At 40.6% G+C, this 14,254-nt stretch overlaps 1 protein-coding gene across 1 annotated transcript; it reads right to left on the reverse strand.

Annotated features, from left to right (window-relative positions):
- Positions 1-115: 115 nt before the first annotated feature.
- On the reverse strand, positions 116-14,236 carry LOC119078245 (dynein heavy chain 12, axonemal). Its single transcript, XM_037185724.1, has 29 exons — positions 14,048-14,236; positions 12,412-13,863; positions 12,132-12,301; positions 11,472-11,711; positions 11,233-11,413; positions 11,071-11,172; positions 10,469-11,014; positions 10,206-10,409; positions 9,519-10,151; positions 9,310-9,456; positions 8,977-9,243; positions 8,734-8,917; positions 8,510-8,668; positions 8,273-8,433; positions 7,970-8,215; positions 7,583-7,894; positions 7,286-7,528; positions 6,978-7,217; positions 5,106-6,913; positions 4,740-5,040; positions 4,341-4,676; positions 4,235-4,289; positions 3,606-4,177; positions 1,993-3,556; positions 1,772-1,933; positions 1,484-1,711; positions 605-1,421; positions 408-546; positions 116-350 (listed from the first exon to the last, which is right to left on the reverse strand). Exons 1-29 carry the CDS (start codon positions 14,192-14,194, stop codon positions 156-158), a joined length of 11,811 nt encoding a protein of 3,936 aa, XP_037041619.1. The 5' UTR covers positions 14,195-14,236; the 3' UTR covers positions 116-155.
- Between the last annotated feature and the right edge of the window lie 18 nt (positions 14,237-14,254).

Consider the following 14,254-nt stretch of genomic DNA (forward strand, 5'->3'; position numbering starts at 1 on the left):
TAGTAAAAAGCGTGTTCAAAACAAATGACGTAAATGATTTCTGAAATCAATCTCTGAAAATCTTCGATCAAATGAAGTAATAGATCAGATAGTAAAACTGTTACATACATAAACAGTTAGATTGGAACGAGATCGATTAAAGATTTATTTCCAATTCAATCGTTAGTCTGACAAATTAACGCCGCACTCCTTTTGATCCAATGTGAGGCGTCTTCATTGGTCTTAAGTAACATTTGCAGAACAAAATTCGTTGAATGTCCCGTTGTCGACAAAATACCCCTCCGTTCAGTCGTTTTATAGAGAGGACATTTGTAGCGAGAATCGTTGGGAAGGTTCAATATCTTTATTGGCTGAAAGAGAACCGGTTATGAGTTGACCAGTGACATGTGATTAGTATAAATATTTACTATCAAATGGATGGTAGGCATTCCTTCGATAAGAACTTTTGGTCTTTGTTCTGCTAGAACGCCCCGGCTTTTATCCCATCTGGCACCGTCAATAAAAATGCCATTAACATAAACGCCATCTGCGGGATTCGTGTCCATTCTGGAAAAGTTATATTAACAGTAAATGTGGTTCTCATCATCCCAGCATACCTCCTTACTTATCACTTTGCAGGACATTAAAGTCAAAGGTAAGAGTATCGATTGGAATCTTATACTTTCGAGCGTAGTTCTGTACGACTCCAGTCAAAAATGCCTGCGTGAAATAGAATCCAGCCAGCCAAAATGTGGAACCCTTTCCGTTTTGATACCAGTCATCCAGCCAGTGCAGACGTCGCAAAAAATCTTGAATGTAAGAAGCGACCGGTTTGATGCTAGGATACGATGCCTTCATCCAAACATCGGGTATTTTGTTGAATTCCAATGAACTGCCGAGTATTTCCAATTCCGGTGTTATTGGCAGTATGCCCTTAATGGCTTTCTCCAGATCCGAACATGATTTTCGAATGATGGACAGAAGTCGGTTGAAACGGTTCATCTCTTGTGTGAGAACCGTATTCATTGATTCGTTATAATTGAACGGATACTTCTGTTCCGACAGTTCAATGTCAAAGTTCGGCGGCAGTCTTTTGAGCATATCCAGAACCATAGCTAACAGTTTCGAATTCGAGCTTTCGGCAGACGTATCGCTACCCTTTCCTTGGATCATTAACATCGAACTCAATAACTTCTGCGACGTATTCAATTCTTGTGTGATACAGGCATTCGGATGCAATCCAAACACCTCGGGGCTTGGATTGTTCGGTATGACTCCATGGATGTATTTCACCAGTTCTGGATGTTCCAATTTCCTCCAGAGAACAAATTTTTCCTGGCCAGCAAATTCATAGGTCAAATTTTTGACGACGTCCGCATTGATGTAATCAGCCAACAAATCGACAATTAATCTACGATCCCATACGTCGGTTACGCGACCACCTTTAATAGCATAGAATGTTCAAAATATGGAAAGGGAAAAAATTGCAAGAAAGAAGACTAACCGTAGTTGCATTCACCAGTCAAGTAGCATATAGCTGCGTAGGGAATTTTCTCGTACTGATTTAGGAACGTTTGTAGTTGCATGACTGATATTTGGAAGTCGGAGTCGTTGAATTCGTATGATATATTCCACCCGATGGAGCCGTACTTTCGACGTTCTTGCACAACAGCATGGAAGAATGATATACCGAATAATAATCGAGCGAAAGCGTTGTCTTTGCCTGGGCAGCCTGTTTGAGCAATGCGCGATAAGTCATCTGGGTGAGAGAAATCTTTGTAACACAATTTACCATTGTAAAAGTCTGCGTTTTTCATCGGTTCTGACATGTAAGTACGCAGCATATTTTGTTGCAGTCCCTTGGGTGGCTCGTTTGTCATTTTGACGCCATTCTGTAATATAGGAGTCGGGAAATCCTGGGTAGGATAGCACGTCAACCATAAGCGGAATGAGACTGAAATGCAATGTTAATTAACGCCTCGCATTCGCAGACAGTCAATGGAGAAGACCTACGCGTTGTATTATTAAAGTCCATATTTTCCCACAGCATTTGCAGTGTTGGCATCCATGAAACCGCCAAATGGCAATTTTGTAAGCATACCCAAGATCCTTTATCCTGGGCGTCTTCGATCAATTTCTGTGCAATTGGACCCTGACCTTGACCCAAAGAAATTGACTGAAATGTTTTGATGTAACCCATTTTCTCAGCAAATATCAGCAAGGAATTCATCGGATCAGCCCCGGGCGACAGCACAAATATCAACGGAGTTAAACAGGTTGCATCCTGAAACGAGCGGCTGATATCGAATTGGGGAGGTGTCACAAATTCCGTGCCCATTTCCTTCGATACAAACATTTTGATGCCATCGGCTGTTTTATCCGGTCGAATGGTGTTGAGAATTACTAACTTCTCAAATGAATTCAATGTCTTTTCCCATGGAGCAGGAAGGCTTGCGATAACTGGGTCTAGAGAATCGTAGAATGCTTTCCATTGGCTTACGTTGGCGATAAAACTATCAGTGAAACCGTTGAAGTTATCCAGATTGTTCAGTTTCAAAATGTTGTCCCATATTTTGTCGGTGATCCAATCGGGAGATGGATTAGGTTTTGATTTGGATGAATCGACAGCATCTCCTCCCGACAGTAACAACATTAGTAAATTTGTCAGTAGTCGTCCTTCCGAAATCATTATTTTGGTGCACAGAATGAACGAATACATGAGCTTATCCTTCTCAAAGATGGATCGGCAAATGGCACTGTAGAGATTCTTTGTTATCGCTTCTGTCAAGAAAATTATCCGCTGCTTCTGATCCACAGACCGTTTGGCATTCTCGATGGAATATTTGTATAGATTGATGTACCAATACAGGGAAAACTGGTACATGGGATCAACGTTCGGTAGATCTGTTATGGAAGTGTATAGCATTGAAGAATGTGCAGCAAACGTTTTGTAATGCTGTCTAAATTCTTCAATCTGGGCCAATGTTTTCTGAGACGTTATCTGTTTAGTAATAATGTCAGCTGAAATGACCTTGGAGTCATCAAGAATTTTTATGGATGACTCATCTTCGAGGATGTCTTTTTTGCTGTTAGACATTGTGTACAGAATATCGTCTTCGACTTCTTTCAATTTGGTTTTATTCTTTGCATTTTCGGCAATGACCTCTTCCAGTAGTTGTTGCAGATCGGGTCTTTCTTTCGCCACAACTGTCGTCAATAACTGATCGTTCAAACCTTGTTGCGTCAGCGAAAAATTAATTATCGTCACTTTGGTGAATGTCTCCGGTTCAAATGATGGATTCCGCGAATTCGACGTCATGTAAAACCGGAAATTCTTCGAAATTGGAATGACATTGTCGTTGAGCGATATGTATTCCACACCGGAGTAAACGAAAGTATTTCGACTGAGTAATGGATCTAGAGGTGGCTCTAATTCGTTTCCGATTCCTTCTAACAATACGGGTCGACCGACTTCCAAAGCACTTACAATCACTTTCATATAATCAGACTGAGTGAATTTGATTATGTTGAGCCGATTCGGCTTTTCCATGTTTTTGATCCATTTGTTAGCTTGATCCTGTGGGAAACATAATCAGTAGAAATCCACCAAATTACCCATCACCCACCTGTGGATCGATAAACAGGCTGTACCGATTCGAATTGTTCATGATGATGGCGTTTTCAATGGAGAAAGGATCACGTGGTAGCCCAGCTACATGCCAATTTTGAATTTGATGGTCGAGCCCAAGCACGGCCATCAAGCCGAAATTGTCAGAGCATGAAATTTTCAGCTTTTTACACAGCGACAACCAATCAGCGACACATACTTCACGAATTGATAATGAAACAGGAGCCAAATATGCAATGATTCCACTAGAGATCAGTGTATCTCCAGGCAATGAATCGTAAATGGATTGAAGATGTTCTGCAGCTCTACTCCATCTGGATCGTTCACCGCCCAGACCGCTAATCAGGCTTTCGGCTCGGCGAAGCTTGTTAGTGCAGAGTTCCACTTCATCTTCTAGTCTTTGTTTTTCTGCATTTGCAGCAGCCAAATCCAGATTCAGTTTCGTCACATTCGCCTCTAATTCCGACGCCAATTGTCTTTTTTCCGCTAATATCTTTTTCGTTTCGGTGAGAATTTGTTTGGCAGCGTTCAGCTTAGCCTTTTTCGGGGCAACAACCTTGGCCACAGCCTCTGGAATAAAAATGATTAATTTTTCGAACGACACAACAGTGACAACAGTCGAGTTACCGTATAGATCCAACGCGATAATCCATTTGCACAGACCTTCAGCTGCACTCGAAGCCTGATAGAAAAATCATTTTCAATTGTTTTGCACTTATTTGCAAAGAGTTACCTTAGCCACTACGGACGGAGTAAAGTCCTTATTGGGAATGAAGTCCTTCCGAATTTTGGCTATAATCTCGGGACTAATGTCGTCTTTATCGTAGTCTTTCAACGATTGCAAAAAGGCCATATCACCGAGAATTTTCTTGGATGGACCCCAGTAATCTACAACTTTCTTTCCAGTGGCTGGATCATTAATACGATCAGGTGGCACACCTTTCATAACACAAACAGCAGCCATGACCAGTTTCACAGCAAACGGTGGATTTTTCATTGACTTGACCAATGTAATATCGGAATTTTTCAGAGTGTTGAGCGCCTGAACAGCTTCTTCCAGGACGGGTACCTATGGTTTGACCAAATATTTTGGTTTCACTCGGAAGATATTACCTTCTGTTGAATTACTTACAGCTTGAGCCAGGTCCTTGGAGCATTCATCTTCCATAGCTTGTGCTTCGGCGGCTTGTGCATTGGCAACAACTTCGTCTCGCTTTACTTGCTCTGTTGCTAGGCTTGCCTCAATAGTATTGTGTTCGATTTCAGCAGTCATGACTTTACTGTTCTCTGCCATCTGTTTCAGTTTCGGTTGGAATTCATTTAAATCTCTCTGCATGATAGCTACAGCTTCAGCTGCACGCTGCAAAGTTTCTAAACCGCAGACGTATCTCATTTTGGCGTTCATCGTTTCAGTTTGTTTGTTATTGATTAGGCTGATGGGATTATTATACAAGATGTACCGACACTTACAACAAGCGACTTATAAAGCGTAACATACCTAATGAACGACTTGATAAGTCCGAGGAATGAGGCTGAAGTTAAGTACACGGTACGACCAGTTTCTTCGTAAAATTTCCGATAAGCTTCTTTTGCTGTTACATGGAAGTGCTGACACAGGACCACCATCGATTCCTTCATATTATCTTCGACATTAATGCTTTCCATGTATTTGGATGCAACCATTTGCAGAGCATCATCCGGCCACGTTTCATACCAAACTACGGTACAGCAATTCACTAGCGATGGATACATTCGAATCTTATTACGCAACGACGATCCAATCGAACTGAAGCACAAAACGATGTGCAACTTTTGCTTGCATCGATTCACAAAGTATGAGAATACTTGTAGTGGACTGATATCAATATTACGATTACCACCCTGTGCGGCCAGTCGAACAAGCTCAAGAATTTCTTGGCGTTCGTCAATCGGCCAAATATTCGGTACTTCTCCCAAGTTGAGCAAACAGTCAATATCGGTTAGGAAAACTGGATTTTTTATTTGATTTTCAGCAATTAACAGAATGGTGTCCTTTCCATATCCGCCCGACTCCTTCAGCACTTTTTTAATATCGTCACGCCACTCCTTCACATCATAGTTTTTCGTGATGACCGGTTGGAATAGATGTTGTTGGCAAATTTTTGCTGCTAGTGTTGTTAGCGTCTGTCTACCGGAACCGCCCATTCCTATGAGCAATGCCGATCCAGCTGGCAGAGACATAATACGACATATTTTATTCAAATGACGAAGTGCGTACGAGAACAGCACAATATCCATTTTAGTTTTATGCGTGGCATTGTACTCCTCCAAGTTAGTGTATGCTATTTCGCTCAATTTATCCAAATGAGAGATCTCTTCATACTTCCTGTCACCCGGTTCAGAGTCCAAATCCAAGTACGTTCCGAACAGTAAATTATTGGCAGCGTCTCGTACCTGCGCAGGTGTTGCCTCCGACGATATTACATCGAATAAATTGTCCAGTTTGTCTTTGAAGTAATCACGGATACAGTCGCCGACAGTTTGCATCAACCATATCCGATCGGTTTCGTTGACCAACTTATCGTAGAAAACTCTCAACGTTTCATGCAGCCAGAGTTTAGTGAAAATCTTTTTGTTGTCAACGGATTCTTTGCGAAGCATAGAACATCCAGCACAGACACGAGCAATGTCCCTAACATTGAAAATGTAATGTGATTTTTCTGGAGTCGGTTTCAGATTTACGCAGGAACTGTTGAACACATATAAGGTTGCATTCACTATCTGCGTAACGGTTCCTATAACATCCATAGCATGACCAACTTTCTTCAATCCCATCAGCAACACATTAGAGAAAATTCGAAGCATTGTGTCGGCAGTGAATTCGTTGATTGAGAAACAATTAAAATGAGATGTGAATCTCGAATAAACGTCTTGTCGACTACCACCGGGTATACCGCAAGCAACATGTATGAGTAGGTCGTACAAATTCAACTTGGACGTGTCTTTGTCGAACAAATACTTGTGATCGAAATATTGACGCAGTAATTCGATTGGTGGTTGCGCTCCGTAAATTTCTTTCTTTGGCATGTTCATATCGTCAACGAAAATCACACAAGTTTTGCCTTTCGGTGGACCATACTTTCCGCGCTTAAATTTCTGCAACTTTGATATCAACAGATCTTGCGTTTGAGTTGCACTGATCGAAACGGTAAATGTCATAAAAGCCGGTGCATATAATTCCGCATCCAAAGTATTCATCAACAAGTTCTGGGTGCAAAAGCTTTTACCGGTTCCGGTCGGACCGACAAGTAACATTTTTTTCTTGTGCTGAAATATGCACAGTCTGTGGTCAAGTAAGGGTGATATTGCTAGGTGGCTAATGTTACTGTACCTTTGTGTGCATTTCCAGCAAATAATTATATCGACCAGTATCTATCGTAGGCACTTGTATTCCTAACGCACTAACCTCCGGTTCATTGCGTCTAATCAAATCGGGCCAATATTTCCATGCTCCTTTCTGCTTGAATATGTACACATATTCGCAAAAGAGTCCCTCCAACGGTATGGTAATGTCCAATTTAGCCTTACAGCTTGGTGGTGGAGGATAATCCGGAGAGTTCAGTGACCAAATCTGACAAAATAATATTTTCGCTGAAACTAAATGTTATCCTTCGTATCCTCTCCTACAGCATAGACTACCTCTCGATAAAATGCATCGAATGATTCTCTTGAATTGATATCTAACAGTCCTCCTAAGCCCCACACAACACTCATAATAATTGCAGCTTGATACCAGTTGAACAAGAACTTTGCAAAGTCGTCCGCATTCTCTTCTATCGCGTCGTCCATTAACATTTGAAACATGCTGAGCGTGGTCGTTAACAGATTGAATTCACCGGGCTTAATGAGTTGAGTGCAAGATCGTTTTATGAAGGATATACACTGAAACGAAACCACTCAATCACCGAACTATCAGAATGACTTCAGAAACCTTACTGGTGGGATCACCCATTCCAAGAGGTCCATTATGATTTTGTCGGCATCGGCTACCCACGACGGATTGCAAAGATTAAGCCAACTTCTGGCAAATACTTTCCATCCCAATGAAATGGGTTCCATAAATATCATTCCACATCTGGAAACAGTTGCCGGGCTTGCCTGTGCCAAATCCATCACTTCAAAGATCATTGACATCTTTGAGTTCATGGTAATTATTTCACCGGACGTTAAGCAAAGCTTCTTGTTATCGTCGAGGACGGTATTCATATTTTCTATCCACACTGCATCGATTGGGCCGTCAAAGATTAACTGGACAATTTTATGGGTGGATGTAGCTTCCGGTGTGAATAACAATTCGAAAATGCTTGTTTAACCAATACTTACCCATTTACGATTTGATGACTCATCGACAACGAAATTTCGAAACATAGTCGAAGCGACTCCATCAACCCACTCTAGCGACAACGGATCGAAGGCTCCATACAATTGTGCCATTGTTATTGCTTTCGGATTGAGAATTTCGATGTCACAGTCTTGATAGTATGGACTGTTTGTTGTCTCCTTTATTTTCGAGAGGATAATACTGAGTACTTTCAAAGTAGTCGACTTGCCAGCATATGGTAGTCCCACCTGTAATTTGAGAAGTTTTTATTGTCATCTTTTGGCTCTCACCCTAAAATAGGTCACCATCATAAAACCATGTCGAACAATCATCATTTCAAAGGTTTGCACAATTTTTTCGAAGAAACAGTCCACTGGCTGCAAGTTGAGTTCCTTACATGTTTCCCGGAACATTTGTTCCATTTGTGTATAGTCAGTCTTCATAAGGCTTACACCAGGAAACAAATCTGCAAACAAAGAAAATCACGACCAGTTGGGTCGTTGGCACACATGCTTCGTCATTGATAAGTACAACGAATTCACCTGAGATTATGCCTCTAAACAAGGGGATATCGAACGAGAGAAATTTTGGCAAATTAACATCCATGATTGACCGAAGCAACAAACTGTCTTCTGGTTCATCCGGAAAATCTGCCTTATTTTTTCCACATGCTACTAGCACGGTCTTTACAGCTCTCATTCCTGAAGTTTTATTTTAATCTTATTTAAAATGCTTTAAAGTCCAAGGTCGCACTCAAAAATCATACCATAGTCATAGTGGTTTTGTGTCGACAGTTGCTCCGAACAAAGTCGGTAAGTCGTCACGATCTTAACAGCCAAGCTTCTAGCTGCCGTAAAGCCATAGGAATACAAAGAAATCTCACCAATCATTGCATAATCGGGTACCATCATAGCAACAGTTCGAAATAGAACCTTTAAGTTATCTGGCAACTAATACAACGAGTAAGGAGTTCACTTAAGGCTGTACTTGTCTATTGAAAAATCTGTACTTCACTGCGTCCTGCGTAACCAGGATTCATCGTAATGCAAATGTAACAACTTGGGTTGAGAGAGAGAGTCGTCCCTTCGAAAGAAAATTCTTCCATACCAGCTTTAACTGCAGACATAATACACAAGATCTGCTGTGCTACAACGGACAACACTTCCAATTCGATTCGATTGAATTCGTCAAAACATGCCCAGGCACCTGTGCTTGCAAGTCCCTTGAAAAATTTTCCCATCGCGATATAGTCTAGCCCGTCTGAACAGTTGAACACCTGTTGTAGAAGTGAAACGGAATTTAGATAAATTTGAATCAAACGAATAACTTTGGATGGTCGAACTTTGCACTGTACGGCTAACGCCTTGGCAAGATCCTTGGTTGTTTCCGTTTTTCCAGTTCCGGCCGGTCCTTCCGGTGCACCGTTTAAGTGCAACTGAAAAGCACCTATTAAAGTTCTGTAACACCTATCTGTCAAGGGAGTGATGACCTAGAAAATGCGTTACCATTAAAAGCATCGACTTTACATATCATTAAAGCAAACGACGGTACCAATCTCTCTGAGTTTCCCAGGTATTCATTCGCAAACTTTACCGTTGCATTGATAATTCTAACGAGAGTGACACTGTCCTCGTAATAATATCGAAGTTGTGCCAACCATGTAAAGTCATCCAGAGAAGAAACATCCTTATTTACCAGATCTTCAACAACGTCTTTGGCATGGACGTCAATAACAATTAGAGATTTGATTGTGTTTCGGCTCAAATTGCTTAAATCCTTGGAGCGAATTAGGGCCACGATATCTGTTAAATCTGTTTGGATTTTCTTGAAAAACTCTTTCAAGCCGTTTTTGCCGATGAGGCAATCGTGTACGTCCAGAGCCCAATACACTTGCGATATGCACAAAACAACCATTTGCGGCCATTTCAAAATCCACTTTGGTCTAGCTGTTGTCTTGTAATCGTCGAAACTCAACGCAATTTCATTTTGAACAGCTGCGAGCATTTGCTCTTCTACTTGCAGTAACCACTTTTCTACGCTACCTCTCGCTTCCGATGTGGAAACCTTAGTCACAAAGTTGATGGTCTCCTTTTCGCTACTGATCATAGCGCCAATGTCTAGCTTATCATCGAAGATCAACCGATAGATTCCCTCGAAGCACTTGTTCAGATGGGGTTGAACGCGCTAGAAGCAAGTTGTATATAAGGATGATATTCACAGGAGACTTGCTCTACTCACTAATGGATTCTTCGTTTCGGAAAGAATTTCCAGCATTTCGTCATTGGACAAAAAGAAAAATCTCGGAAAATATAATCGCTTCCGTTCGAGATATTGATTGACGCCACTTGTTATTTCCTCTAGCATCACATTCGCCGATTCCATTTCCTCTAGTAGACCCGATACCGGAGCTGTTTGCATAAGTGAGGGTTCTTGTGAGGCGTTCTGAATTTAAACGTAACAATCAGTACTAGTACTAAGGACTAGGATACACAGAATCTTACGGTAATGTACTTTCGGTATATCTTGTCCACTTGAACGTACAATTCATTTTCGCGTGGCATTTGCGCTACAATATCTTCTGATGAGAAAATTGGCTTCAAATACAGCCAACTCATTTGCACCTTTCCCCATTCTTCAAACGTTCGATTGACGCGATACAATTTATCGTACCACTGTCTCACTTCCGATTCGCATGGCTTAACGAATGCCGATCCTCGCATCGTAAGCGCTTTTATAATGTGATCATCTAAAACCGCTTGGATATCATCGAAATTTCCGAGAATAGAAATGTTCGTGTCCTTGTACGTCCCAATGGGGATATCAATGGTGTTCCATTCACTTTGCATCGCCACCAGACTCTTTTGCAATTGAAGTTCTTTATCGGCTCCGACGCTCACTATCTCCAAACTATCAAGTTTACCTTCGATGCCAGCCTTTGTCATTTTGCGCAGAGTTGTGCCAGCATCCGGAGTAATATCAAATCCAACAACCTCGGACATTTCGTCGTAGTGCCTCGGCTTTAGCGCTGGATTGCACATTATATTTACCTAAGAGTATACCAAGGAATTAAATTGGTCGAAAGTTGAACGGAGATTCGGTTTACAATGTGAACGCCAAGCCTAAATCCCTTGTTCCATTCGATCATTTTATGGCACAATTTTAGTGGTACTGGATGTTTTTCTGGATCGGGATCTTCGGTTTGACCCTAAATTTAACATTACGAAATAGAATTGACGGGACAGACGAGGACGTCATTCAGACATACTTTGAATTTGCAAATGGGATTGCCGACCATGTCCTGTTTAATTCGATTTCTGTAATACTTTTGAATGGACAAGAACTCTTTCATGAATTCCTCCACCGTCGATTCAACGAATTGCGGTACCAAATACTCAAACGGTCCATCCATCCAAATGTAATAATAACGCAACCATCGAATGCATAGCCTAAAATTGCATAGTTTTTGATTGAACGACCTCGATACTTCCAATTCAAAATCAAAACCTAATCAAATTCTCAAATGGAAATATGAAATTCTTAATCTGCTCCAACATTTCGTATTTGGACACGGGCAGCTTAAACAGTTTTTCCTCTTTGTTTATCCATACAATGTAGTCGTCGAAACATTTTAAATTTTCGATGAAATTCTTCAGAATGATATGGTATTCGCTGAGCTTTTCTGTTTCACTCATTTCGTTTATTATCGAAATGCTCGGTATAAGATTTTCCATGTCTTCATTCATCCTGAATTATAGAAAGGGTTCTCAATTGTCTAGTTCTTAAGCTGCAGCTGCTTATTTAAGCGAAAAATTTAAAAGGCAAGTCATAAGTGCAAATAACGGGAAATCTCTCTCCCGTAAGACAAATACTATCATCTGATTGGCTCAAACTATCTACTGTAAAGCAAATGGTGTTGTTTTATTGGATTGCCTATTCTCTTTTGCTCACTGCACTTATAAGACAATCCAATCAAACAACGCCATTTGCCTTACAGAAGAGAGTCTGAGCCAATCAGATGATAGTATATGTCTCACGGGCGAGAAATTCCAGTTGCACTTGCATTAAGTATGCGAGCTGTCAAATAAACAAAGCAAAACTTGAAAAAATTTAATTTTGTCTCTCACACTGAGTACTTTTCTGGTAAGTAGAAATCAAGCATTATACCTGCGAGTAACCGTTTGTAAATGCTCTTCGAATTGTATTTTGTAAGCTTCGAAAAATGCTGCATTCTCTTCGAAAACGTTGTACATGTTGTTGAACAAATTGATTGTCCTTTGTTGCAAGTCGAAATGATCTTGGCTGAGTTCCGTCAAGTCAACCAACAGACCATTCACCTAAATAGGGATTTGGTTTGCTCTATTTCAATCAAACATGACAAATGCACATCAAATTTATATCATCTGACTAGCATATTAGAACGGTTAAGAATAATGCTCGTCCTTACCCGAATATTCTCTTCGATCCTTAGCTGCATCTCTTTCATGTGCACCGTCTTAACTTGTGTCATAAATTCACCTCCTTCCAATAGTTGTTCTGTTGTTGTTGGTACTTCTTTCGATTTGCTTTCCACATCTTCAAAGAATTTGCAAATATTTTTACACTCAAGAGTATGCTCGGCGACAATTTTCGAGGTGATACGCTCGATAAATTCGGTGGCAATGCATCTCAGTCCGGCTATGGCCTTTGCCTGATTAACAATTGCGATAATGAAATATTCGTTGACCGGTTGACTGCGTAGCTTGCTGATAAAGTCTTGGAAAACTTTGATCTTATCTAGGTAGACGGTGATATCTCTAGGAACTGACACAAATTCTTCGATTTGAATTTGGGTTTCATCTGCGTAAAGGTCGACGTACTTGCAACGAAACTCGGTTAAGTACACTAATATCGGAGTGTATGCTTGAAGTAACGACCTGTCCAGCTCTTCATGCATCTCTTTCATAAATGAGTCACCGATAGTGATGGGAATATATTCACTTTTCGCTGCTGGCATTTCGTTGCCAATTTTTATTATTTGGTCCAATGGAATAAGCTTACTGCCAACGTTGGAAATGTCCTCGAATATTTTAGTGAACAGCATGTTTATCTCACTGTACTGTGGACACAGGTCTATGTCTTTTCCGTTACATTCCGTTTGTAATTGAAATCTCGGTGTTCTGGCACGGTCCAGCAAAATATCGAAAATGTGTTGATACGTTCGAATTTTGACAATATTCAATTGTTGATTGATCAGACCATGGGCACAATCGAATATTCTGTACCATACGTTCGGTGTGAGACGGTATTTCCGAAGATTTTTCTTGAAAACATTTATAATTTTCGGATACCAGGCATTTTTGAGAAATAGCGTTTTGTTGAGCAAATCCTCAGCCACTCTGGCTTTGAATTCGTTCGGTGTCAGATACACCGAATTTCCCTTGCTATCAAAATTGTAGGAACTGTAGTCGTTCAGAATTTCCGGAAAATCAGTCTGCGAGTAGTTCAAAATGCAACGAATAAACGGATACGTGATGAAAAGTTTCTGTTTGATTTTCTCGCGATTCCTTTTGAATTGACCGTAGTTATCGGTTCTACCCAGGAATTTAAATCGAAATTTTGGATTTTTCATCGGATAATCGTCGTTGTAAGTGAGCATCTTATGTAAACTGAATTCTTTGACCACTTCATCGTATTCGGTTCGCAGATCATTCATGTACTCCTTGATGTAATTGGAGTATTTCTTTTTGAAATGTGGCTGAACCCAGCGCAGTATCTTTGATTCGGTTTTTTTCGTCATGGTAGGAATGGGAGCCTTACCGGCATATTGTTGCATAGTAGCTATCATTTTCAATTTGGGAATGGGTAGAAGGTCCAAAAAGTCCGGCGGTGCTTTTAATTTACTTATTTTATTTTGGTTCTGAAACAACAAACCGAAATGCGAAATTGATAATTCGAATTAAAAATCGTCTGTGACAAATTGTAGATTGAACTCAGTTGAAGTGTAGGATTTTGAGCGAGACATTTTCTGAGTTTTTCATACAAGAAATCTACCACTGGAATGTGGAACATCATAGTCCGTCTAGACGTTCGAAAACACTTACAATTTTGGCAGCCCTTTTGAGCAGTTCATGATGTCGTTTCTCCCTCACTTCATCGATATGAAAGTCTAACAAAAAGCTCCTCGGAATCGGCTTTAATTTACTTGTAAATTTCTTGGGAGGAATTTTCCTTGTTTTGTACGCTTCCATTTTCTCCTTTGCATTTAAATTGCCAACAATTCGATATGACTGTTCGAAATCAAATGGGTT

The sequence above is a fragment of the Bradysia coprophila genome, chromosome III, assembly GCF_014529535.1.
Source record: "Bradysia coprophila strain Holo2 chromosome III, BU_Bcop_v1, whole genome shotgun sequence".
Lineage (NCBI taxonomy): Eukaryota > Metazoa > Arthropoda > Insecta > Diptera > Sciaridae > Bradysia > Bradysia coprophila.

Excerpts from the sequence above, each read along its gene's own strand:
- LOC119078245 (XM_037185724.1), bottom strand. The coding sequence starts at position 14,194 with ATGGAAGCGTACAAAACAAGGAAAATTCCTCCCAAGAAATTTACAAGT. Across the intron at positions 11,414-11,471 it reads CCATTTGAGAATTTGATTAG|GCTATGCATTCGATGGTTGC; the intron begins GTTTTGATTTTG and ends ATGCAATTTTAG. Across the intron at positions 1,934-1,992 it reads GGACTTTAATAATACAACGC|TCTCATTCCGCTTATGGTTG; the intron begins GTAGGTCTTCTC and ends ATTGCATTTCAG.